This window comes from Anolis sagrei, chromosome 1 (genome assembly GCF_037176765.1).
Source record: "Anolis sagrei isolate rAnoSag1 chromosome 1, rAnoSag1.mat, whole genome shotgun sequence".
Lineage (NCBI taxonomy): Eukaryota > Metazoa > Chordata > Lepidosauria > Squamata > Dactyloidae > Anolis > Anolis sagrei.
Genome location: NC_090021.1, coordinates 232,489,022 through 232,516,423, shown reverse-complemented (window position 1 = coordinate 232,516,423; position 27,402 = coordinate 232,489,022). Strand labels below are relative to the sequence as shown.

Below are 27,402 nucleotides of genomic sequence, written 5' to 3'. Positions count from 1 at the left end.
TCCCAGATTAACAAATGGATATAGACAAAATTTGATGTTGAAAAGGCTTTTGAGACTCAAGCCTCAAGTACTGAAATCTCTGATAGCTGCAAAGCAATGGGCCAATTAAAAGGAAGGCACATTTTAGAAGGGGAAAGGATTGGCCTCCTTTCCCCCTCCAAAATTAGTCTGTTGTTGCTTGATGCTTGTTTATTATTGTTATGCTGTTTTATGCTATTTAAAATTGTAATTTGTTATTCTGTTTTAATTGTATGTTGCCTGGGTTTGGCCGCCCTGAGTCCCTTTGGGGAGAGGGAGGCAAGGTAGAAAAATAAAGTTGTTGTTGTTGTTGTTGTTGTTCTTCTTCTTCTTCTTCTTCTTCTTCAGTAAGAGCCATGCAAAAAATAAGTTTGTATAAGGAAAAGCTATGAAATGGGGGGAAATGGCTGTGCAGTTTAACCATGTATTGAGAGGCATTTGAAAAGAAAGGAAGCAAGTTCTCTAGGCACAATAAGGGTTCACATTAAATTGTTCGCTCTCTTGTGTGCAGTTCTGCAGTTTTTACCAAGACTGAGTGTCCCACTAGGTATAGTGAAGCAACTTCTTTCAATTGGAAGAAGCTATAGTGGAATGGAAGCAGCAATGCTAGCTTTCTGACTTTTCCTCCAGAAACCCCAGGCCTTCCTCCTCTATTGAAGGACAGAACTGTGCATGCCAAATCATAGAATCATAGAACTGGAAGAGACCTCATGGGCCATCCGGTCCAACCCCCTGCCAAGAACCAGAAAAATCGCATTCAAAGCACCCTTGACAGATGCCCTTTTTCTGTCCCCTGAAAGTGTTCTGTTGCCCTTGGTGGCAATGGAGGATGCTATCACCAGCAATGACGTATCCTTCTATACCCAGTTCAGTGGAAAGCAAGGGGCATATTTGCTTTTTGTGTCTTCTGTTTCAGAAGAAAGGACCATTCTCTTGGTCAAAGTTGCCCTTGTCTAACATGTAGACGCTCATTGCATGCGCCACCTCTTGGCTATGGCCTCTCCTACATGAGGACAAGGAGAGACGGGCGATTTAAGAGGGTCCTGTGATAGAAGTCATGGGTGCGAGCAGCTCTAACAGGCTGAAGCCAGCAGTGGTGTCTCTGTGATAATCCCCACTAATTGGCTTCCCTCTTACCCAGCTTCTCCAGGGGGTGGGGGTGAGTATAAGAGGATTGCTTAGGTGCTTCTTCTTAAGCCTTTACATTACAAGTCTTCCAGTGGGTGCCCATCTCCGAGAGACCTACCTGTCCCATGCCACGCAAACAGTCTGCGGAAGTGGAGGGCCCAGCCAAGGGCAAAGCAGAGGAAGGAGAACAGCCCCCCAAAGGAGACGGCGAACCCAAAGGCAACAGAAGCCCTGGCTCGGAGTCACGCCGAAGCAACCAGTCCAGCGGGGGGCGAAAGCAGGGCAAGAAGAGTCAAGCTGACCCCTATGCCGCTGCTATTAAGACCTACTCGCCTTTCCTCAATACCGTCTTTGGCAAGGTGAGCCCATGTCTGTAGAGTTTGGGTGAACAAAATGGGCCCCATCAAAGGTTGCTGCTGGGCTACAGCTCCCAATAGCTTTATTAGTGCAGTCAGTGATGAGGAATGCTGGGACTTCCAGTCCAACAGCTCCTGGAGGGCCGCGTGATTCCCATCTCTAGTGTAGAGGGAGAGAAGGAGGGAGGGAAGTGGTAGAACTAAGCCCCCAATGTCCTATTTACTAATAGCAAATTCAGTGTGACCCTGTTTGGGGCCAAAATGGTACCAGAGCACAGAAGGAACAAGTTAAAAGTAGCACAGCTGCCTGCAACTAATTAACTCTTTTTTCTCCCGATGACAGTGTGATGAAATAACATTTCAAAAGTAAAACTGTAAGAAAATGACGTTATTTTACAAGTGTAATGACAAACTGTTTCTGATCCCTTTCAATTATTACTGTTAAAGGAAGCATTATAGGAAAGCATTCTGAGTTGAATTTTTCTAGTGCCATGTTATTCTCTTCTCTTTCCCTCAGAAAAGTAAAAAAATGAGAAAGTAAGAGCAATGTAAAAAAATGCAACTCTATAGTAGTTAGCAACAATGAATTATTTTTCACACAGTGTCATGAATCATAGAAACAAACTACTTTTTAAAAATTACCATTGAAAAGTAAATTATAAAACACACATACAAACATGCAGGTTCACACACATCTGCACACACTCTTCTCCAGGTGGAATTATCATTAGTAGACAATACCAAGATTTGCAGAATAGAAAAAAAAACATAAGAATCCTTCAAAATTAACATATAAGGTAAAGGGAAAGGTTTCCCCTTGACATTAAGTCTAGTCATGTCCGACTCTGTAGGATGGTGCTTAACTCCATTTCTAAGCCGAAGAGCCAGCGTTGTCGGCTAGCATGCAATCATGTGGCTAGCATGACTGCATGGAGCGCCATTACACATGCACAAAATATTACCTTATTGTTGGACCATTCCAAATCAGTCGGAGATAAATCCTGTGTGGATTTTAATCTGGCAAAAGAGACAAACTCTGTTTCTTCATCTGGATTCAGAACCTTGGATAGGATCTTTACAGTTTGAATGAAAGCAAGAATGAATTTACTACCCAACTGACATGGAAGTAACTGGATGCTACAGGATGCAATGGCTTGATATCCTGAAAGAGAGGGTGTCTTTGTGGAACTCTGAATGGGACTCCACCTAACAACATGTTGGTGCAGGCCCAGTTGTGGAGTCTAAGGGTGCATCTAAGCTGTAGAATTACTGAGACATGATACCACTTTAACTGCCATGGCTCAATGCTGTGGAATGGCAGAAGCTGCAGTTTTTAAAGATCTTTAGCCTTCTCTGCAGCCCTCGGTGGTGCAATGGGTTAAACCCTTGTGCCGACAGGGCTGCTGATGGAAAGGTTGGCAATTCGAATCTGGGGAGCGGGGAGAGCTCCTTTCTGTCAGCTCCAGCTCCCCATACGGGGACATGAGAGAAGCCTCCCACAAGGATGGTAAAACATCAATACATCTGGGCATACCCTGGGCAATGTCTTTGCAGATGGCCAATTCTCTCACACCAGAAGCAACTTGCAGTTTCTCAAGTCACTCCTGAAACAAAAAAGGTCTTCTCTGTGAAAAAGTGCCAGTGTTTCATAAAACTTGAATTCCTATGATTCCTGAACATTGAGCCATGGCAGTTGAAAGTGGTGTCGAACTGCTTTCATTCTACAGTATAGATAACTATGTAATAAAGCCTGAAAGCTAAGTGAAGATAGTGGTTTAGATGAGCAAGGATAAGCTTATGGTTATGCAACACAGTGTTGAGTTCTCAATGAGAGGAAAAAGATATACCCCTAACATTCGAATAAAAGTTAAAACAATGTCATCTCCCAGGAAATTAATATGACATCATGTTGAGAGGCTCAATCCAGTCTTCAGTGTCTACCAGAGTGATCCTGATTCAGCAACCTCTAATACAAGGGAGCGGGTTTGAAGCATTTAGCTCTTGAGCTGTTTAAATTATTTGTGTGGGGTTTTTGTTTGTTTACTGTCTTATTAAAATAAGTAAATAACAGTTCATTTAAAATTCATTTCGAAACCACTTCAGGGAAGGGAGGTTGCTGAGTTTATGACATCGCAAACGCCATTTGCCAACCTTTTTGCTGCGTGCAGCTGGCTTTCACTGAAAAACACGTGGAACCAGTTTTCCATCATCTTTGACCCCAGAGAGAAAAATGCTTTGTTTGAACACACTGTGTTTTCAGGACAGCCCTATTACTCATGTGACATAAAGTCTATTATTATAGGCAACCTTTGCAGTGTTGCCAGGGTTTCAGAATGGCAATAAGAGGCAGGCAGGGATGACAAGCAGGAAGACGCTATTGGCAAGTTCGTGTTCTTCCTAAATATCAAGTGAAAGTCTTCACTTCAGTTAGTTTAGTATTTCTCTGTGAAGTCAACATGTCCACATAAATTACAAAATGCACACCTTGAAAGAACCTCACTCAAAAATACTGAATTTTGGTGTTGTTGGCAGCTTGATCAGCATATACTGTATAACCCAGTGGTTCTCAACCTGTGCATCCCCAGATGTTTTGGCCTTCAACCCCCTAAAATCCTAACAGCTGGTAAACTGGCTAGGATTTCTGGGAGTTGTAGGCCACAACACCTGGGGACCCACAGGTTGAGAACCAGTGGATAACCCCTCAAACATAAGCTATGCCTTATAATAAGGGACACCTAAACTGTGTGGAAACAGCAGGAGTAGAGAACATAACAGGCCAGGCACTATTACCCAATAGCTCCCATCCTCCCTGAGTACTAGCCATGCTATTGGGGTTGGTGCGAGTAAAATTCGAACAACCTCCATTTCTCATCATCTCCCTCTCTTGCTTTCATTCCTCTGCCATACCTTGATTAAGGACTATTTATCATGACTGTTTCATATTGGTGGGTACAGCAAGAGGTACTGCTGTCAGAATTTTCTGTTGAGACGTGATAGATTTACAAAACTTTAGGGCAGAAGCTGACTTTGTTTCCGGAGCCCATTGTTTAATGGGAGGGTGGTGGTTAATGAAGTAAAGGGCTGGAACTGCTTGGCTTCTAAGCAGCAATGGGGTGGCATCATGCCAACCAAGATTATCATTAGCCCAGAACAGCATCTTCCTAGCCCTTGCTTGACTAACTCATATAAATAGCCCAGGTCTCTTGCCCTGCTGTGAGGCAGGAAATCCCATTAGCCAGAGGGAAATATAGATGAGGAAAATATCAGGAGAAATGGGAGCCTATCTCTTTTTGGAGGCTTCCTCCTATTTATGAATGGATCCCAGAGATGTCCATTGAGGAAAGGATGGACAGACAGCTCCGCAGCAGCATTTCAACCCTCCAGGTTTAGTAAAAAAGCCGTGTGAAGAGCTGCTTTCTTTTCACACAGGGGTGGCACAGATAAAACTCGCAGAGCTGTTACATGACCTCCAATCCATTTAATCCAACCTTCGGCAGGTTAATTTGGGAAGCGATTTTTTACTGGGGTGGAAGTGGGAAGGATTGTTATAAGCACTAGGTGGTTCATTATGCAAGCTTCACTCTGTGTTAATCAGCTTCCTTCAAAGAGATGAGACTTCTTAGAGGACATTGTTAGGAGATGATTTCCTTCTAGTCATGCAAGATAAAACACTGTAGAATGGCTGTCCTCTTATAGAAGGACTGCTGCTTTCAAGGTCCCAGCCATGCCCAGTCCACCTCCTCCTTCCATACACACACATTTAAAATTTCATTTAAAAAAACTAACTCTAAACATGTTGTACTTACAAACATGCTCAGTTCTCATTAGGTTGATTTGTGGGGAGAACTCTGTGGCATAATGTAAAATAAACCACGTGTAGTTCACATTGCATCAGGCCACACACTGCCTTGCCAGAGAAAGAAAATATGCCAAGCAGATGAACAATGAAGGACAAGTGGTTTACTCTTCAGTATTCAGGACAACATATGTACAATGTGATCAGCTGCACCAACTCACATAATGTCCTCTTATGAGAGATTTAAAATGGTCTTTCTTTTGTCCTTGTGGATAAACTCCCCCAGCAGCTCATGAAGCGAGAGCACACGCCAAACGCTGTCTCTCTCTGCTTCTCCCTCTTTTCTTCCCTGCAAGCACCTACATAGCTCAAGCCTGAAAAATGTAACAATATCGAAAAGTCCCAGGCTCAGCCTGCTCCCCGGCCATGGCCCAACCAATCAGCTTCATGCATCTTATTTTATATTTGGCACACACACACTAACTGATCTCTTGTAACTCCAGAAAACTCTGCCTCCTTAGGTGTAAAAAGGGGGTTGTAATTCTGTTTACCACAAATGCTGGAACTTTCATCTTGCTTCACACTGTCCTCATTTTGATTCAATTTCTCACTCATCATCTAAGTTCTCTATCTGAAGGACAAAGATACTGAGAACAGATATCCTGATCATATTGGTATATTTGTCTGTTTTAAATGCTGTGCTAACGTTTTTATGTTAAGCCACTTTGAGTATTACTATATAAATAAATAAATATAATAATAAATAATAATAACCAGTGGGGATTGACTGGCCGAAAAAGGATCCAAAGGAATCTCATTTCATAGCTTCTGGAATTCCATTCAGTCTGTCTATTTCAGACAACATTTGGTTTCTTAGTGTTGTTCTTTGTTATTAATTTTAAGTTGCTGTTAAGGAGTTCTAAAACCCATTGATTGACAGCACATACAGATTCCTGGTTCCCCCATCCCACCTCTAGGTCTGCTGGGTCTGATTAACCTTTAACTGAGGGAAATGGGGGGATCAGTAGGTTTCCCTCTAGGTTTTGATCATTGAGGTCCATCATTATTTGTAATCTTCGGCTAATGAAGTCCAAAATTCTACATACCCCAAATAAGAGTTGCTTCCCCCTACCTCTGCTGAACTGTGACACACACACACACACACAACATACAGACACACACACACACAAGTACAAACATTTATAATGCCAATGCTCCTTTAACATTCTGACAGCCCATCCTTGAGGCACTATAATTTTCATAGAACATACAACTGGCTGTATAATCTTTCCCCTGATAGAGAAGGAGCATGTAGGGGTTGATGATGATGTATGTCAGTGTTACCAACAAATCCAATCTTTTTACAGCTTTTCATAATGATAGCAAGCTTCACAAGTTAATTATATCTGAACAAAGTGCCAGTCAGATGTAGAGAGCAATTGCTAAATGGTAGTACATTTATACAAAGGAAAAAAAATTAAGAGATGCAGCCCTTTGGATGTTGTTGAACTCCAGCCCCATGTACTCTCACTACCATAGCCATGTATGAAGAATGCTGAGTCCAGCAACCTCTCGGGTGCCTGCCATATGACCCTTGCTGTAGTATAGGAGGTAATTTTATTTACCTTGTGTACTATAGGGATACATGGCCACATAGATAAGAATAATAAATACAGTGCTTTTAGTGGAAGCCTATGTGGTGTCAGGGAGATACAAAGAGGCAGATCTACTTATCTTTCTATCGGCTTGCAATACCCAGTAGAGAAGGTAAGTAGGGGGATGTTTAGATGCTGGGTTTTTCAGTCTGGCCAAAAACATTACATTTTAGCTATTTGCCCCATTGAAAGCAATGGGAGTATTAATGATGTCAGCCTCCAGGAGGAAGACCCTACCCCACACCTGGAATTCCCTCTTTGAGGATCTTGCTCTTGCTATAAACCTCTGTATGGGTGCAGAGGGAGTACACTGGTGGAGTCCTTTGTCACTAACACAAGTTGATGGAAGGGCGTCTTCACCCATTTCTGACTAATTTCCAGTCTGCTGGATATGAGAGGACAAAATGTTTTGGCCAGAACTAATGGATGGCATATGGTTAGTGACATACAGATATATAACTTGTGCTACATATGCAGAGTAATGTGTACAGTTGTTATATCCAACTAATGCTTACATAAATGGACTTGAACAAGTGGCATCATTGCATCTGTGGTAGCACTCTAAAGTATGTAGAGTAGTGTGTGACTGTGCATTGCCTCTAGGCACTGCTTTGTGGCAATACCATGAGGTGCCAGCTATGCACATTGGCCATTGATCCACATATGTCACACTACATAGGGACTCAGTATAGGGATTGTCAAAGGCTTTCATGGCCAGAATCACTGGATTGTTGTGAGTTTTCCAGGCTGTATGGCCATGTTCCAGAAGCATTCTCTCCTGATGTTTCACCTGCATCTATGGCAGGCATCCTCAGAGGTTGTAAGGTGGCCATACAGCTTGCAAAATTCACAACAGTATAGGGAATGTTTAACAAAAACTGTACAAGCAAATATTTGCAATACAATCTTTCTTACCCTCTCATCTTGGTCATGTCTCTTAGGAAATTTCCTCCTGTGTTGCTTCATCTATTCCCAAATTCTATTCTAGGCAATTTGTTTATAGTTATACTACAATGTAAAAGGCTGGACTCTAACTCCCTCCTCCCTTTTTTCTTTCTTTTGCCAGGAGAGGGAGCTTTCCCCGCTAGAACTGGATGGTGAGTTGCCATTGACCTGGGGAGATGGTAATGATGAATTTGGATCTTGGTAGAGGTGGGCCTTCTCTCTGGGCAAGTAGGACATTGTCCATATCCTCCTTCTCTCAAATACTCAACCCACACAGGGATGCAAGAGACACAGGCTTTGCAAGGGAGGAGGTTAGGTGCCAAACGTCTTGGCTCTGCCGATGCTGATCTTATACTTTGCCCCATTAATGTAAGCAGTCATTAGCTGTCCTGGATTGATGGAAGCGGGAAGAAGGAAATTATCTGAACAAGTATCAATAAAAAGGACTGTTTGCACAGCTCCTCCCTTTTTTTTTTTTTTTTGTATTGCTAAGATATATTTCCTGTATCCATTTTGGAAGGCATCTGAGATGCTGAGGATGAGAAGGACAACAACGAAAGCAAAGGAAATACAATACAATCCAAATATCTGTGCAGGATATGTTCCAAGAATTCATGTGGATACGTGAAAATGTGAATCCTAGAGACTCTATTATTTTCAATAGAACAAATTATGGTGGTACTGAGAAGAGGGTGTAGTCTGCACATGAGGTCCTAAGTGAATAGATGAATACGTGAAACTGTGGTTAAGTGAAACTATAAGACCTCACCTGGAATAATGTGTCTAATTCTGGACACCACAGTTTAAAAGAGATAGTGACAAACTGGAAGGTGTCCAGAGGAGGGTGACTAAAATGATCAAAGATCTAGAGACCAGGCTGTATGAAGAGTGTCTTAAAGAACTGAGTATGTTTAGCCTGCAGAAGAGAAGGTTGAGAGGAGACATAATAGCCATGTATAAATATGTGAAAGGATGTCATAAGGAGGAGAGGCTTGTTTTTGGCTACCCTGGAGCCTAGGACTCGGAGCAAGGGGTTCAAATTAAAGAAAAGAGATTCCACCTGAACATGAGGAGGAATTTCCTGACTGCGAGAGCTGTTCAACAGTGCAACTCGCTGCCCCGGAGTGTGGTGGAGGCTTCTTTTTTGGAGGCTGGATGGCTATCTGTTGGGAGTGCTTTAATTGTGCTTTTCCTGCATGGGTAGGGGTTAGACTAGATGGCCCATGTGGTCACTTTCAACTCTATGATTCTATGATTCTAATGTTTTTCCACAAAGAGATTATTTAAAATCACACACACAACATTCATTTCTGTCTTTTGTTGATTTTAAAAATCACATAATTAGTATTTTCTTTTATTTATTGCTGAGATCTTTGCCATAATTGTAAGAGGGATAAGAATGATGCCCTGGGGTAGTGGCCACCTGTTCCAGCTATTTTTTCTCTATTCTCATCCTACATATAGGCTAATTCAAGTAAGAAATTTAGCATGTCAGTTTTTTTAAAAAAAAAAAAACCTCACAAACCAGCTATACTTCTCAAAAGCATGTGTAGTTGTGCACACATAGATACAGTAGAGTCTAACTTACCCAACATAAATGTTGGATAAGCAAAAATGTTGGATAATGAGGGGTTAAGGAAAAGCTTATTAAACATCACATTACATCATAATTTTACAAATTAAGCACCAAAATATCATGTTATACAACAAATAGACAGAAAAAGCAGTTCAGTACACAATAATGTCATGTAGTAATTGCTGTATTTACGAATTTAGCACCAAAACATCACAATGTATTGAAACAGCTGTGGATCCAGGCAGGAGGCAGACTGCGTTGGATAATACAGAATGTTGGATGAGCAAGACTCTACTGCATAAAGAAATAAACAGAAAAATGTCAAGCTGTCGTTAAAACAGGAATATTTGTGTAGTGTCTGGAAACTACTCTTGAATCTTTCCTGGCAGAACTGCTAGATGCCTTCAAGGAGTTTGACACTGACCAGGATGGCTACATCAGTTACAAGGACCTAGGAGAGTGCATGCGAACCATGGGCTACATGCCCACTGAAATGGAGCTTATTGAGATCTCCCAACATATCAAAATGCGCAGTGAGTTGGGAGTTTATGTTCTTCTTTCCCATAACCACACCCAAAGTAGTAAGAAGAAGCACCAGCCGATCCCTTTCCCTTCCTCTTAGAACTGCATAAACCTCTGCATCATTGTCCCTAAATATCAAGAAAACGAAGTTCAAACTTTTTGCCATTCTACTCAGTGGTGATAGAGCTAAGGTACAGTACGCACATTGACTCATATTTTTTGGGTTGATTTTTTAAAATTAAAACTTCTAGATTTATACACAAGTGTATAGGGTAATCCAACAAAAGTAAATATATATATATATATGCATAGACCTAAAATCATCCATGAAGGCACCTCATACCTGAAGTTTTTACAAAAGAGAATAGGGCCTTATCATATGTAGCACTCCAGTAATGGTATGCTGGAGGTGCCAATGACGCCAATGATGCAGGTGTTTCAGCAGAAGCTCATGCTCTCCTTGTTTGCTAAAACAATCAAACTGAAATGGAGCTTTATTTTAATTCTGATGATGTGGCTAGGTGTTTTTATTGTTTAAATTATATTTTCTATTGTATTATAACTTTCATTATATTTGCTAAACATGCCAGCATCCATAAGGATGAAAAGCAGTTTTTAAAGTGTTTTAATAAAACAAATAAATGGATTAAGGCGTCCTTTCTGCTGCAGTTGTGTTATTCCAGCAGTCATGTGGCATAAGTGGTCACCACCACTCCTCCTCTTCTCCTCGCAATTCCCAACCAGTGTGAAGTTGCTTTTACTCAGTGTGTGTGTATGTGCATGCGTGTGTGTGTGTGTGTGTATAGTTTGCACAGTTGTTGCAAAAATAAGTGTGAATATTTAAATATACAAATGCGATAGGTAGGGCATATGTAGCCAGAAACGTGTTAGTAAAATCCCACTAACCAGAGTTCCAGAAATGTAACAAAAAAGAGTTAGTGAGTAGGAGTTTCAAATCATATAAGCATGGGAATATTAAGCAAGAATAAGAATACCCAATGGGATGATGGAAAGGAAGGTCTAGCCTTGAATCTCAAGTCCTGGACATTCATCTTCAATTCTCAGAGCAAAGGGGAGGAATCTCAGGGTGAGAACACTGCTTTTAAAAGGTGTGTGTGTATAGATATATATATCCCTAATTAGTTAGACTTGATATTTTCATTTAAATAACATACTCAATGTAATTGGATCTGATGCTTAATGCATCACCAGGACTTGCCCTTTACAACAGCATCTCGCAACATCACCTGGGCACAAGTATCAGATTTTGGCCCTAATATCTCAAGGCCTGGAATAATCTTGACCTGGTGACATTCATATGTACATATGTGAAATTTCAGACAGTATGAAATTGGACTCCCTACTGTATGGTTCAGGAAGACAGAAAGCTGAAGTATATTTAATTAGAATGCTAACATAATTTTCTAACTCATTCAGCAGTGTTCCTAAGTTTGACTACCTTCTTCTTCCATTTCACCTCTCTTTCCTCACAGTGGGTGGGCGTGTGGACTTTGACGACTTTGTAGAAATGATGGGTCCAAAGCTGCGTGAGGAAACTGCTCATATGGTGGGCGTAAGGGAACTCAAAATCGCCTTCCGTGAGGTACGATGGGGGAAAAAGAAACGGAAGAGACTCAGCAATTTGCCAAATTCCTTGTGTTATGTGTTATGTAGTGTCCTGTTTAAACCTCCACATTATATTTTCATAATCCCTGCCACTAGACTGAATAGTAAAACATAGAGAAGAATAAAAACTTTGCAGTTAGGTGAAGCGTTAGAGCTCCCTGACGCTGGATCTTCCTCTAAAGACATGCTGATGTCAAAAATCCTGAAAATCCAGGACAGCTCTCAGAAACTAACACAAAATGTTCTGGTTGGCATCCTGTTATAAAATTATGTCATTGTAAACCCACTTACAATTGTGTACGATATAATTGTGCCATTGTCCAATGTTCATATTCTCCAGAGAGGAGGCATCACTATGTTATTAGGGCCATTGCACAACAGTCCAAATAGACAACATATCCCAATGTGCAATGTGACTTGTTATACAATAGGAGCCCCCATTATACAACAAAACATTTTGTGTGATACCGTTGTGCATTGTCATAATTTACTATCATCAGTGCATGATGCATCAGCAACATGGTTCTGTTATTGTAAAGGTGCCCACTGTAATCTCTGGTGCAGGATCCCAACCCTTGTTTCTAAACTGTGCTGGTTTGAGACTCTGGAAGTTTAGCTATTTAACATAACATTAATTTAAACAAAAATGCTAGATATTCTGAAGCAAACTTGGTCCTTGTATAAAGTACTATGTGTTGGTCAGATTCTGGTCTGAAAATACATTAGAGCAAGCCCTTGGTATGCACTGAGGTTTGTTTCCAGGAGTCCCCTATATACAAAAAATCATTGAGTCCCATTATTTACAATGACACAGTGAAATAATGTCTTTTCTACAAATGGCAGATCAAGGTTTGTTTTTTGGAATTGTTTTGTTTAGAATATTTCCACGCCATGGCTGGTTGAATCCATGAATATGGAGGACTGATTGTAATCATAAATCTGGCCTTATTTTGGTTAGAGTCCTTGCAGTCCTACTGGTTCAGTAGAATTAGTAATTACAGCATGAAAAATGACTATGATGGATCTCTTGCTATGGTGAAATAATGAACTCATTTGAGGTATGAAAACACTGCCCTCTGGTTTTCATGCATGGAAATGTCAATTCCTTTTGGCAGCGGGGATTATTAACTTTCAGGCTGTGTGGAGAACGGTGGAGGGATGTTCCCAGGTTTAGGCTCAGTAAAATGGCACAGAGACAGCTGGCATGTGTTCAGAAATGTGCTTTTTGTCCTTGTTCTGCATCTGTGATCTTATTTGTGCAGCTGTGAGTCTCTAAATGTAAAGGCACCTTCTTAGAATTTTAATTTTACCGAAGAGGACCATTAGGTAAAGGGGAACTGTTGGCCTTCTTGTGGTATAATAAGAAGATCTGGTACACCTTGTGTCAAAAACAAGGCCTGTGTGCAAATCCAGCCTGCCACATCATTTTGTGAAGTCCGCAAGGCTTTCAGTCTCAGGTCAACATAGTTAAATTTATACAGTTCTACAATTATAATTAGCCAATTTGTTGCTGTTGCTTATTTGTTCAGTTGCTTCCAACTCATGGACCAGCCCACGCTAGAGCTCCCTGTCGGCTGTCACCACCCCCAGCTCCCCAGTCAAGCCAGTCACTTCAAGGATGCCATCCATCCATCTTGCCCTTGGTCGGCCCCTTTTTCCTTCCATTTTCCCCAGCATAATTGTCTTCTCCAAGCTTTCCTGTCTTCTCATTATGTGGCCAAAGTACTTCATCTTTGCCTCTACTATCCTTCCCTCCAATGAACAATCGGGATTTATTTCCTGGAGGATGAACTGGTTTGATCTTCTTGCAGTCCAAGGCACTTTCAGAACTTTCCTCCAGCACCACAGTTCAAAAGCATCTAGCTTCCTTTGCTCAGCCTTCCCTATGATCCAGCTCTCATATCCATAGGTGGGGAATACCATTGCTTTAACTATGCGGATCTTGTTTGCCAGTGTGATGTCTCTACTTTTCACTATTTTATCGAGATTGGTCATTGCTCTCCTCCCAAGAAGTAAGCGTCTTCTGATTTCCTGGCTGCAGTCTGTGTCTGCAGTAATCTTTCATCTAGAAATACAAAGTCTGTCACGGCCTCCACATTTTCTCCCTCTATTTGCCAGTTATCAATCAGTCCGGTTGCCATAATCCTGGATTTTTTTAATGTTTAATTGCAACCCAGCTTTTGCACTTTCTTCTTTCACCTTGATTAGAAGGCTCTTCAGCTCCTCCTCGCTTTCAGCCATCAAAGTGGTATCATCTGCATATCTAAGGTTGTTAATGTTTCATTCAGAAATTTTAACCCAGCCTTGCATTTGTTAAGCCCTTTTAAAATTCATCAGCCATTTTAAGGAAACCATAAGGCTGACGTGGCCCTTGGTGAAAATGAGTTTGACACCCCCGAGACACAGTCTGCCTTCACACCAGGGCCAGCCTCTCAAAAACTACAGGAGAGGTTGATACCATTTTTCTTGATATGTGCCACTTGCAACATTGCCTCACTGCCTAAAGCTAGGACTAACCCAGCTTCACATCCATAAGTACTGCATTATGAGAGCTGCTTTCCCTTTGCTGGATGCCCATTATATGGAGGGAAAGGACAGAGAAACATTTTGAGTGACCAATTGTATGGGTCTCCCCCTGCATGAGTCATCCCTCACCAGGAGAGAAAATACTAGTGGAGCAGGAAAGATGCACATGATTGATCCAGACCACACAGATGGTTCAATATATCACAGAGGAAAAGTTGACTTGTATTGTGCTGTGAGCACCCAAATACAACACCAAATGGTATGTCAGGATAGGGGAGAAAACTGTAGAGATGGGGACAGTTGAGCAAAGTAGGTTGATCTGAAAAGAAGAGGTAGAATAAGCTGAAAAACGTAAAGAAAAATAAGGATTGGGGTTAGACATAAAGCCACATAAACTGACCTTTTCATATTTCCTTTTTTTCTCAAGTTCGACACAGATGGAGATGGCTCCATCAGTGGGACAGAGCTGCGCCAGGCTGTGACTGCCCTACTGGGAGAGCAACTCAATACCCAGGAGGTGGATGAGATGCTACATGATGTGGATCTCAATGGGGATGGAACTGTGGACTTTGATGGTGAGAAAATTGTGCCTTCCCTCCTTCCATAAACCCTGAACTTTCTCCTGGCTGTAATATTCTGCCTCAGCAACACAGAGGCTAGGAACTGGCTCCTTATGCAGTGTGACTCCATGACCCAAAGAAGGTGGACACAGGAGTGTATGTCTGTCTTTCCACCATTTTCCACTACAGTCCATTGGCTCTGTTGGGTAAAGTCCATGTGTGTCCTGGGTCTTTCCTCTCCCAGTCATCCCCATCCGAAACCATGACTCGAGGCTTTTCTCTGCTATCCACATACTTTTCTATCTTAAGAAATGCACAAACCTCTCAGTTTTACTTTTTATAATGTTTATCTTTTTCAATCACGTATTCTTTCAATACTGTTTATAGATCCATTCTTTTTTTTAAAAAAAATAGCTATTAATATTATGTCCTTAAAAGTATACATTAAAATGTTAATGCCTGTTTCTGTGTGCTTTTCTACACACAACAATCACAATGCATTTTTATATCCAGTTTCTCAAAACATGTGCAATTTTTAAGCAAGCAATCTTGCCAAAGGTGTGCATATTAGTATACTTGCTTCGACTGCGAAAACGTTGTATTGCAAAATTAGGAAGGATAATTGAATTATTGTGTACATTGGAATATGTTTCCTTCTAATGTGGTGGAGTCTCCTTCTTTGGAAGTGTTTAAACAGAGGGTGAATAGCCAACTGTCCGGGGGGCTTTGATTATGTATTCCTTGCGTGGCAGGGAGCTGGGCCAGATGGCCCTTGTGGCCTCTTCCAATTCTTATGATTTTATGATATCATTTTGACAAATGCAACTTAGCTCAATTTGTTGGCCAGAATCACTGGGTTGCTGTGAGTTTATGGTCATGATCCAGAAGCATTCTCTTCTGACATTTCACCCACATCTATGGCAGGCATCCTCAGAGGATGTGAGGTGTGTTGAAACTATATATATAAACCCCACTTGCCTAGTTTCCAACAGACCCCTCAACCTCTGAGGATGTCTGCCATAGATGTGGGCAAAATGTCAGGAAAGAATGCATCTGGAACATGGCCATACAGCCCAGAAAACTCACAGCAACCCAACTTAGATCAGTTTATAGGGAAAACAAACAAATGTTTCCTTCATTAATTGGTCCTGGGAAAGTGGGTAATCAGGCAATGAGAAGGAGATCTACGAACTGGTGACAATATAACTGTTTGAGATGCAAGGCCCCTGGTGGTACCTAACCACCCTGTCAGCATTGTCTGCTCCACTGGCACATGAAAAAATGCCAAGGAGAACCTGGATAAGGAACTCACGACTGGGGACTGAATCACCTCTTCACATTTCTTTCAGAATTTGTGATGATGCTGTCAAGCAGGTAACCAGATCTGGAAAGAAAGGAGCTGTGTCGTCATGCCCAGTACTACTAATCTTTTCAGGTGACCAGAAGAGAAATTGCTGCCCTTTTATGGCTCTTCTCCTCCTGGGAACTGTGGAAGATCACCTCACAGAAGACTGAATTGTCTTCGCTGAAGCTTGGATCCTTCAAAGGCTTCCTTGGAAATCATGTAAAAAGCATATTTACAAGTGTAAGTCTACCTCCAAGAGGTACAAAGTATCTTACAAGTGGTGACCAAGAGAAATTGTCCTGCCTTGAAACAAATGGGCTGAGCCAGACCTTGGGACTTCTTCCAGGAATCTCTTCACCCTTTAATTAAGTAGTATCCAACATCTTTATGGGTGGACGTGGGGGGGAAATCCCCAGGCGTACTCACTCCATAATTCCAACCATAATCAAAGATAAACAACACTGGATATTATTTTTTTTGCATCCAGGTTTTTGTATGATTCGAGGCCTTCTTCGTGAGCTCAGAATTCTTCAAGGATACTACTAAAATAATTAGCATTCACTGCATCAATTCCAATATTCTCCTGAACTGTGTGGCAAAATCTGTCTCTCTCTGGGATAAAACTAATAAATGGCTGATAGTCCTCTTTGTGGGGGCTTTAGGACGGAAAGGAGCCCTTCTATTAATCCCATCCACAACTTATCATCATTGTGGACTGTAGGAATGCATGTACAATATCAGGTGAACCGAAGTCAAACTAACTTTTGCTGAACAGAGCAATCTCATGCCAGAAAGAAATGTCTGTGAGTAGCCCATTTGCTATGTATTCCCACTAAACAGAAAAGGCTCCTCCAGGATCTCATTCCTGAAGCCCCAACTTCATAACTTATGTAAGCACTATTTAAATCCTGCTGTCCCCAATGCCAAGAGCTATCTGGGCTCTGTGCTGTAAAGCAGAAAGGGTGATGAACCACAGTCCATAGCAGCAGAGTGCATAGCCTTCACATAGATGTCCCCAGACCAAGTCATCAGCTTCTCCAAATCAGAAAGGTCCCAATTAGCAATAGGGACCATGATACTTGGAGCATCAGAAGCAGAGCAGTCAGCAATGGGCCTTGCTTAATTGGTCTGAGCATAGAATAATCTCATATGTAAGCTATTGAAGGAAGAATAAGGAACAACATAAGCTACTTATTTCCTCTTCTTTTCCTCCCTGGAGCAATATTAGGGTGTGCTGTTTTCACATCCACATGCAGAATCAGACCTCATCTAAACTCTTTCTGCCTCAGAGGAAGGCAGAGGCAAACTTCCTTTGAACAAATGTTGCCAAAGACCCTGTTATAGGGTCACCATAATTTGAAAATGACTTGAAAACACACAACAATGACAATTCTCGGTGTCCAAACCTGTTTCTTGAAGACAACTAATGCCACCGATTGTATTCAGACTCCATTCCATTTGTTATGAATGTAATATGTATTACTGTCATGTCCTTTCCTGTTTTGCCAGAAGGAAAAATTCTCCAAAATATGTGGCATTCCACAAACGTGTAACAGCTTTTGTTAGGAACAGAAGATGAAGCATATTATCAGAGAGTGGAATCCCATCCAAAAGCACTGAAATAATAATTGTCCAGTGCTGGAGGAAGACTTCTACGTCTATTCTTGTTTTCTCTACAGCCAGAAAGGAACAGAGTAAGAATAGCAAATACAGCTAGAAAGAGGCAAAGCCTCAAAATGTTTTTCCCTGCCCCCTGAAGCTTTGAAATGCTTGAGAGACTCTTTTGGGTTCATTCCCAAATCTTGCCTGCAGGATCTGAAGGGAAAATTCCAGTTAACAATGAGTCAACTAGAATCTGGCAGGATTAAAGTGCTGTTTGAGAGCTAAGAAAAATCCCCTCCCCCTCTCTCTCTCACACACACCACAAAAGATTATAATCTTATCCTTCCTGATAGCCCTGGTAGGGAGCTATTTGGGGAGAGGCTGTACTAAAAACATGGTCAGATTGCAGAATGCAAATCTAGATCTGTGCAGTTTACCTTCACACTACTGGAATACCATCACTTTCTCAAAGGCACTCAACTGGCATCAAAAAGTAAATCTCAAAACTATCCTGCAGACCAGCCCAGTGCAAGTTCCTTGGCTGAAAGCTCTGAAAACTAATGCTGCTTACAAGAATTAAGGATCACATGGCATCAACATTAGATAAAAGCTACCTTCAGCTATAAACTGTGGGCTGATTAAATTGATTGAGTGACTGATCAAGTGACTCGACAATAGATCAAGTGATTGATCGCATAGGGATACTAAGTAGGTCATTCAACAGAGGCTTATGGATTTAAATTTGCTCTCTATGATATTGTAGCTTATTCACAACTTCTTCTGCAGTGCAGGTTGGGAAAATGTCTTTTTCTCTGTCTTGAAAAAAGCTGCTTTCTTCTCATAGTAGGCTGCCTCGTTGATGAAAGCCGGGTAGGTGGTGTTATCACCCTCATATAGAATATCCTCCCCATCAAGAGTCTGGAAAATGGGGTGCCCAGGCTGCAGGGGCTGGAAATCTTTATCCTAAAATGAATGGTTTAGGTATCAGTAAAAAATAATATATTTAAAAAAAAGCCATAAGCCCCACCCACGGCAAGCACTTCAGTGTGTTCAATGCAGCATCTTATGAAGAAGCAACAATGAGTGTCATTCTAATGAGAGTTCGCCACTACCTCAAGGAATAGTATCAGAATTACCATTGGTTCAGGTACTAGAGGCAAACTCGTGTTCAGCTTCAACCCAATGTTATTGAACTATGACTCTAAGCCAGCATAGTAGCTGGTTACTGCGGAGGATGATGGGAGCCAGGCTCAAAATCATATGGCAATCCAAAGTTGGGAAAGGCTGCACAAAGAGAACAGTTAATGGACGTTGGGCAATTGTTCGGAGTGCAATTTTGGCACATACAGTTTTTCTCTCTCAGTGTTATGCTACCTGATGTATCTTCCCAAACTTTCATTTTTGCCATGTTATAGAAGTCCTGATTCTTGTTAAAGTGCAGCAGTTACATGAATGCATATCAAATTACCAGGTTTTCCTCCTACACATATGCACACAGGTTTTTACCTCTTTTTTTCTTCCCTTCCTTGATACTTACCTGCAGTTTTGGGTGCACCATAGCAGAAATCTCACCAGTGGGATCACGAGGGAAGTCTACACGTCCAGTTACCTTGTATGCTTCACTTTCAAAGGAAGGGAACAAAGTACCTAACAAAAGGAGGTGGAAAGAGCTGGATTCCCTCTTGTGTCTCAGTCTTCACAGCAAGGAATACAGTAGGACAAGGGAATCCTTGCAGTTGGATTCTACTCATCCCAGCATTCCTTGCTGTCACTGATGGAAGTTCTGGTCCAGCCACATCTAATGGGATATATGATTCCCACTCCGGCATTACCGCAAAAGCCAGCTTCTACCCTCTACTATTTACAGTCACAGCCTAAATACCCTAAAAGCACCAGATACCTTCTGGTCTTGGAAGCTAAGCAGAATCAGTCCTGGTTTGTACTTGGATGGGAGACTACCAACCAATACCAGGTACTGTAGGCTGTATTTCAGAAGAAGTAACTGGCCTTCTGTAAGAAAAAACTATAAAATCCAGTGGTTTGCCATGCATTGACAAAAAGTTTGCAGGCACATTATTGTAGGCACACACACAGAGAATGTAATAGATTTTAAAATCATACTGGCTTCTTCATCAAGTTCATATAAAGGAATTACAGCGATAAAGCGTCACAGGTCTTGCTTTAGATATTTGCTCATTTGTTATGATGCTCTCAAGGCGCAGATGGAGGCCATTCCTTTTATTGGTCTTAAGGGGATTTGAAACAAAAGCTGTAAAAGCAATTCAATAAAATGGCTTCTCCATTAGCAACAATAAAGTATGATATTATCAGGATATTTTGTTTTTCTGTTGTATTCAATGTATAGCCAACCTGACTACCTTTATAATTTAATGGAAATATATGTCAGTTATGCAGCTAAGTATTAATCAAGACTTAGGTAAAAGTTTTCCCCTGACATTTCCCGTGTCTGACTCTGGGGGTTAGTGCTCATCTCCATTTCTAAGCCAAAGAGCTGGCATTGTCCATAGACACCTCCAAGTTCATGTGGCTGGCATATGGCTGGCATGACTGCATGGAGCGCCATTGCCTTCCCACCAGAGCAGTACCTATTGATCTACTCACATTTGCAGATTTTCAAATTGCTAAGTTGGCAGAAGCTGGGGCTACCAGTGGGAGCTCACCTGCAACCTTTTGGTCAGCAAGTTCAGCAGCTCAGCACTTTAACCCACTGTGCCACCAGGGGCTTAGTTTGATATTAAAGTTAATACCAACCTTTACGCCTTCTGTAAAGAGCACTAGGAAGAATATTTGATGCAATAGGCTCATATCTTCAATTAATTATGGAGTGATATATGATGGCTGACTGATCAATCAGTCTGCCTGGCTATTGGTATCTGTCTTGTTAAAAAAACCCTGGGTTTTTAAGTATTCTCAAAGAAGCAGCAGAGGCAATATCGATTCTCTTCAGTATTTCAGTAGCCACCAATCTATCTCAAATTCATGCAGCCCAAAATCCTTTCACAAGAATCAATGAGACATAATGGGATAAATCACCTTTGTTAAACAGCTCTATGAAGTCCAGAGCATAGGCCACAGTGGATCTCATTTCAGCAAGTATCTCAGCTCGTGCCACTCCCTGGGGTTGTGGGCCCATTTCTATCCCTGTAAGAAATCACATAAATATGGCTATATTGACTGAAGCATCTGCAAAATGATCATGCAGGACTTCCTCCCTCCCCCCACTCACACATATGGATATAATACATTAACAACGTACATTAACTTCTGGAGAGCTTCCACTCTACCACAGAAGCATGAATCTACTTGGGGAGACAGAAAACATTAAGACAGAAGAGCCAACATGGTGAGTGTTGGGCTAAGTCTGGATTTACACAGTCAAATAATGTGATTTGAACTGCATTATATGGTCAATGTAGACCCATACAATGTTGTTTGAACTGCATTGAACTGTATTATATGGGTCTACATTGTAAATCCACCCCAAGACATTGAGAGACCAGAGTCCAAATCCCCTACTTAGCTGTGACTTTTCCCAGCCTCAGAGAAAAGCAATGGCAAACCTCTTCTGAATAAATCTTGCCAAGAAATTCAAGGATAGGCTTATCATAAGTCAGAATGAGTTTGAAAGAACAAAGCAAATGAGCCATGTTTCCAAGTTCTTGACCTCCAAGTAGGAGAGATGTTTGAGAACCGAATGAAGGAGGCACATGTATTATAGCTTTATTTATTATTATTTGCTGTATTTATATACCACCTTTCTCACCCCAGGGGGACTCAAGGCAGTTTACAACATACTAATTGCAAAAAATCAAGGCCAACATACAGTACAATACAGTACAGCTTTGGAACATTTTGCTATATAGCATGTTTAAAATTTGCTCCTTCTGAATTTAGACAAATTCTAATCTGTCTCTGTCCTTCACAACAAAATAGGGAACCACTGAAATACAGTATTCTAAAATCCAAATAAATATGGTAAAGTTGTAGTTACTTCGGATACAAATATAAAGGTTAAACAGCATACATGGAACAGATAATAGTAGAAGGAAAAAGGGTGCATATAGGCAAAGCAAATCTGTCTCAAAATACGTACTGCCTTAAGAAACTTCACTATGCACATTCTGAACAGAGCAGCATATTTATTTAGGTTGTGTGCTTCATTTTGGGGGTAATTTGCATGGTCTAAACTGAAGCTGGGCCCTGGCATCATTTGCAGTTTTACAAGGAATAGTGCACTTCTTTCAAACAGATTGCTTATGTTTTCTTGGTATTCTGAGAGAAAAATCACAATTCACTTCAAATAACAGCTTGAGTGCCTGGCTCAGTTGAGCTGATCAGCTTCCAAAAATGCTTGCAGAAGAACAGCCAGTGAGAGTTTTCTGCTACCAAGAATGTCCACACCTTACCCAGCCCAGCTTTGGCCACAGAAGCAATGGTATTTATTTCCTGTCCTGGTTGCTGATGGAGCAAGATAGGGCAGTGGCTCCTTTTGGACCGCTTCTGTGGAGTCAAGAAGAAAGGAAGTTACCTGGACAACCCCAGCCTGAGTCAGGTGAAGATGTGAGCTGGAGCATGTTCTCACCTGAATGTAATTGCACATGTGCAGGGACAATAGGCTCTGCTCAGAAGGCAGTATGAGGCAGCAGCCCATGTTGGCAGTGGTGTTGTGTAGGTCGATCATGAAGTCGTAGGCGTCTAATGAACCCTTGGGTCCAAAGGCCTGGTTGACCTCCTGAGCACGCTGACATTCATAGGAGTCAGGGTCCTTAGAACTGAGAGAGAGAGAGAGATACTTAAAGCAAATGACCAAGATACAGCTGGCCTCCATAGATAGCATACATCTCCACCAGTGACAGAAGGGCTTTTTGGAAGGGGGTGAAGACTCCTTTGTTGTTTCCAAATGAGCAAGGGTAGTCAGATGTCTTCTGGGCAAAACTCTAATGGCTGCAGCAAATTTGGTCTCTGTCATCTCCATCATGGCCAAACATTAACAGTTGTACAGTGGCACAGAAAGAGCTAATTTATATATAATGGTTTTGTTAGCCACATTTTCCAAAGACGAAACTATATGAAGGCTAGAAGCAAAGTCAGGGAGCGAAGTTTCTATTTTAACAACCTACTTGAACAGTCCTCATAGCTATGGGCAGGGGATATGGGTCATGCTTCTGTATTATATATAACCCTTGGGAACCCTTCTTCTGTCAGCCACGCTGGGAGTGGCAAACCCCAGTTTAAGAGCCTCTGTTTAGCCGGCCACAGAGAGTTGGACTGACATTCATGTGATAGTATGAATTGAATTTAGGAACTGAATTATCCATTTAGGGACCCAGTTCTACAACTGACTGAGGGGGTGCTGGACCACATCAGCGAAAATATTGAAAAATAGGAAGATATCCTCCCCCCCCCCCTCCTTCCTGGTTATTCATGGACTCAATATCCATGGTTTCACTTATGCACACTTCAAGAAAACATTATTCCCTGGAAGTATTTATGGGCCTTTCTGGTTCCCCTAGTGTGATTCTATGGTATACTTCTGGTCCAAGTACAAAATATAGCGTTCATTCTTATCCACAGTTTCAGGTATCCATGGGGGGGGGGGTGTCTTGGAACATATTTTCCTGCAAATACAGGGATTGTTCTGCATTTCTCTGCTGTGTCTTCTGCTGCAATGTTTAGTCCACAAATAAACTTATATTAGTGACATACACAGGGGTTTTTTTTAGAACCAAACGAAGTGTGAGGCAGACTAGGAACTATAACCACTTTCAGAACAGAACACAGGCCATAAGAATATAACTCAAGTGTTGTCTGGGCAGCCAGACAATGAAACGAAAACATTCATACAAAGTCCATTTCTTCTTGTCCAAGTGCATGAAGACAGACAGGAATCACTGAGATGCAGGACTTACTGCCCATGATGGTCCATCACAGTGATGGGGGATAGAACTAAACCAAGGTGCTATCTGGCCACTCTTTCATGCCCCAGGGTAAAAAAAATGTGGAAGGAGACACTAGGAAACTCCTTTCTACAGTGCCACACAAGGTTATATAAGAATAATTAATTTTGGGGCACTGCAAGTAGGAGTCATATTACATTAGGGTAACCAGGGGTTAGGAGAACCAGTATGGTATAGTGATGTGAGCATTGGACTACGATTCTGGAGACTAGGTTCATTTCCTCACTCAGACATTAAAATCTGCCAGGTAACCTTGCACACACTCTCAGTCCTAGAGAACCCATAACACAATGTAACAAAATTAGAAAAAAAAATCTGTTCCAGGTTTGAAAGTGTTATTCCTCTTTAATTGTGCAGTATTTACTTTGGAAGTAGTTGTTATACTCCAGAAACTTTGGGTTTGTGGCTGCCACAAATTGTGTTGAATTGGTTGATACTCGATGAGCTATTCACAGAAAAACTATAGCAAAATGTGCAGGAGGATGTTTTAGCAGTTTAATAACCTTTTCCCACGTCTTTATGTTAGAACCAATTAGGAAATGACATTTATAACCCAGGTACAAAAATAGTGTTACGCATTGTAACATGGTATGTTGGAAACAACTTGAAGGCATACAACAATAACAACCAAAAGTTATGCTAGCATAAGCAAACATTGAATTCTGAACAATGTGAACAGATTTCCTATGCCTTCAAAAAGATTTGATTCACCATTGGAGCAACCATGAAGACAACTCAAAGGTGGCACATCTGGAGGCTTAGCATGAAAGTTAAAATAAGAACATCCTCTAATCTTGCTCCATCCCCTAATCTTGTGGAAGTTCTGCAAAGTGGTACAATACTGTGTGGTACTCACGTGAGCATATCAGCTGCGAATGCACGATTCAGGTCTGTTCCAATGTAGCGGACACACTGCTCAACTGCCTGTGGGTTGCCTAGGAAGGGGGTGGCACAGAAGGTTCCCCGCTGCAGCTCGGAGGGGTTGCGCAACCAGTGCTTGACCAGGTACACTCCAGACATCTCATTCCCATGTGTGCCCCCACATACCGCCACACGCTTCAGGGAAGGAAGGTGCTGCAGGGCTGCCATGTTTCTCTTGTGTTTAGACCCTGTTACAATAAAGAGGCCTAGGTGGGACTGTCACTTTTTTGGAAATGCTGGAAAGACAAATGCCCCCATCTGCAGTTCAACTAGTTCAACCAGCCAAACTGCGTTTCTCATTTTCAGATTATTACTGAGTACGAATTTTTGAAAAGAGGGTAAAGACAATTTAGAGATAAAGGGTTGTCAAGAGTGAAAACTGGAGTCATTTTCTGTACCATTGACACAGCCTTGTGTAGAAGATTATAATAAGCAAAATGTGCTAAAATGACCTCTGGCAATCCTAGGTGATAATTACAAATATTTTTAGTCAATATCACTAAGGGTTGGGGCAGAAATAGTTTGGTATCACGTTTTGAAAAAGTTTTCCAGATTCAGTGAGGTTTACTTTGGGCATCTGAAGCAGAATCAGCAGATTTACTATCTGTTGACTAAATTGTTTCCAATGTTATTATCATAATGACACTGGGGACAATTACCGTACACATTCCAGAAGGCTTGCAGCCAGGGCCAAGTTAAGATCTTTAGAGGACATAAAAGAACTCAGTGCTAATTCAAAATATAAACAATAAACCATAACATTTATTTTTCAAAATGAAACAAAAATTAAAAGATGGAAAATAATGTTTTATACTTCCACTTTATATATATTTTCCTCCTTTTTTGCAATTTTTTAAATTGTGGGAGCCCTGTTTTGTGGAACTTGTTTCTGCTGCACCATTTGCAGTTTGGGTCCATGGTAAATCTGGCAATAGAACATTTCTGTGGTGCCTGCCTTCCCTTGATACCCTAAGCATGTACTTATTTTGCTTAAGTCAGATTTGTTTGCAATCTTTACTGATGCTTGTGATCTTTACTATATATACACTGAATTTTCAGCTTCAGCCACCAAAATTTCACTTTCTGTTTCTGTGGCTCAAGCAGATACAAAAAGCACCACTGGAGATTTTTGCAATATGTCTAGTTGCTGCTCTGTAATGGTATCCACGTGTGCTTGCCCACCTGTTTCCAGTTGTGAGAATAGTCTTTATGAGAACCAAATTCTTCTTCGCCTCTTGAAACAAATTAAAGGTAAGGCGGTGAACCTTCTCAGTGAATATTTCACAGAAGTAGAGTTTTAATACTAATGTCTAGGACTCTGTACAAGACCTCTTGCTCCCACCAAGTTAAACTGTTAAAAAATAGACAAAAGCATTGCTAAGAACTTTAAAATGCCTGATCTTTTAAAAGCAAAGCAACAGGACCTGACTTCTAGGGTCCCATGGCCCCTTGGATTCTGGTCTATGAATGATTTGCTTTCTCATTTCCTCTATAATAATAGAGACCACTCCTATCAGGCCCGTAGCCAGGATTTTGATTCGGGGGGGGGGGGGGGGGTTGAGTCTGAGTGAAAGAGGGTCTACCCTTACAAACCTTTTGTATTGTTACCCCAATACCCCCAAGCCAGGCCCGTAGCCAGGATTTTGATTCGGGGGGGGGGGGGGGGGGGCTGAGTTTGGTTTGGGGGGGGGCTGAGTCTGAGATAAAGAGGGTCTACCCTAGTATACCTTTTGTATCGTTACCCCAATACCCCCATGCATATGGGATATATTGAGCATAGTGATCAGATCAGGAAATGAATAAACATAACAGTTTAAATAATGTACCAGTAAGGCCTTTTTGCAGACCACCATGAGAATTTCGGGGGGAGGGGGTGAATCCCCCAAAGCCCCCACCCACCCACATGCTACATGCCTGACTCCTATGAATACTATGTACAGCTTTCCCTGAGTCTTGCTGTTTGCTCCCATTTTACAATGTCTGGGTTAATCAATTATTTGGTGGTTCTCTGTTCAAATCTCTCACAATCAGAGATACACATATGTTGTAGAGCTTGCATACATCTGCAAAAGATTCATGCTGCCAGAGAACAGTGTATAAGACAGAAATGGCAAATATTCACGCCTCCAAATAGATGACCAAAATGTAAGACAAAGGAAAACAACAATTTTTTAAAAAGCTCTGTTGAATAAGCATTGGGGCTCTATGGTAAATAGTGACAATGAACAGAAAGAGGGAAAACTTACCACGTAGAACCTCCAGTAGCCTTTCAAGGGGCCCACAGTGTTCTTAGATCAGGAAGTATCTGCTAGTTTGCCACATTACAGACCGACACCTACAGAGTTAGGAATGTGAACGCTTGATCTTAACCTCTTGCTTTCTGTGGTTTGGTGAATGATTTTCTTGTTGTAATTCTGGAGTGACCTATGGACCACGCTGCACCAAACTGTTGTCACGTCTCCTTGGGTAGGATCACCAGAGCTGACAATGGGTACAATTAAAGAGAGGCTGTGGACGACACTATCCTGCTTTCTTTTGGAAAAGAAGATAATGCCAAAGTTTAGAAACAACATTACTGTACTTTTTGCAGTACATTCTATATTGTTTTTGTATTGTGAGCCACTCCAAGTCCCTTTGGGGAGAGGGGGCGGAAGATAAATAAAGTTTATTAGTTTATTATTATTATTATTTGTGACTGTGTAGAAGAGTGAATTTCAGGAGATGGTGCTCATCACGCAACCAGGTAACCAGCACCAACTTCTGAAATTCTCTCTTCTACACAACCATTAAGGCGCAGAAGCCTCTGATGGCCCTAGTACAGTGTTTCTCAGCCTGTAGGCCGGGACTC

General features: G+C 41.5%; 2 protein-coding genes across 2 annotated transcripts; one reads left to right on the top strand and one right to left on the bottom strand.

Annotated features, from left to right (window-relative positions):
• Positions 1–565: 565 nt before the first annotated feature.
• CABP4 (calcium binding protein 4) lies at positions 566–19,988 on the top strand. Its single transcript, XM_060772452.2, has 6 exons — positions 566–1,505; positions 8,020–8,050; positions 9,864–10,007; positions 11,490–11,599; positions 14,576–14,723; positions 16,058–19,988. The coding sequence occupies exons 1-6, from the start codon at positions 1,272–1,274 to the stop codon at positions 16,084–16,086; spliced, it is 696 nt and encodes a 231-aa protein (XP_060628435.2). The 5' UTR covers positions 566–1,271; the 3' UTR covers positions 16,087–19,988.
• Positions 17,438–26,963, bottom strand: ACY3 (aminoacylase 3). The gene is made up of 7 exons (XM_060772467.2): positions 26,801–26,963; positions 24,490–24,742; positions 22,259–22,448; positions 22,083–22,176; positions 20,710–20,817; positions 19,193–19,302; positions 17,438–18,618 (listed from the first exon to the last, which is right to left on the bottom strand). The coding sequence occupies exons 2-7, from the start codon at positions 24,720–24,722 to the stop codon at positions 18,424–18,426; spliced, it is 930 nt and encodes a 309-aa protein (XP_060628450.2). The 5' UTR covers positions 24,723–24,742; positions 26,801–26,963; the 3' UTR covers positions 17,438–18,423.
• Positions 26,964–27,402: the final 439 nt, after the last annotated feature.

Coding starts and splice junctions, on each gene's coding strand:
- CABP4 (XM_060772452.2), top strand. CDS start 1,272: ATGCCACGCAAACAGTCTGCGGAAGTGGAGGGCCCAGCCAAGGGCAAA. Junction 8,051..9,863: donor TTCCCCGCTAGAACTGGATG/GTGAGTTGCCAT, acceptor CTTTCCTGGCAG/AACTGCTAGATGCCTTCAAG. Junction 10,008..11,489: donor CCAACATATCAAAATGCGCA/GTGAGTTGGGAG, acceptor CTTTCCTCACAG/TGGGTGGGCGTGTGGACTTT.
- ACY3 (XM_060772467.2), bottom strand. CDS start 24,722: ATGGCAGCCCTGCAGCACCTTCCTTCCCTGAAGCGTGTGGCGGTATGT. Junction 22,177..22,258: donor ACATGTGCAATTACATTCAG/GTGAGAACATGC, acceptor TTGACTCCACAG/AAGCGGTCCAAAAGGAGCCA. Junction 18,619..19,192: donor TGGTGCACCCAAAACTGCAG/GTAAGTATCAAG, acceptor CATTCATTTTAG/GATAAAGATTTCCAGCCCCT.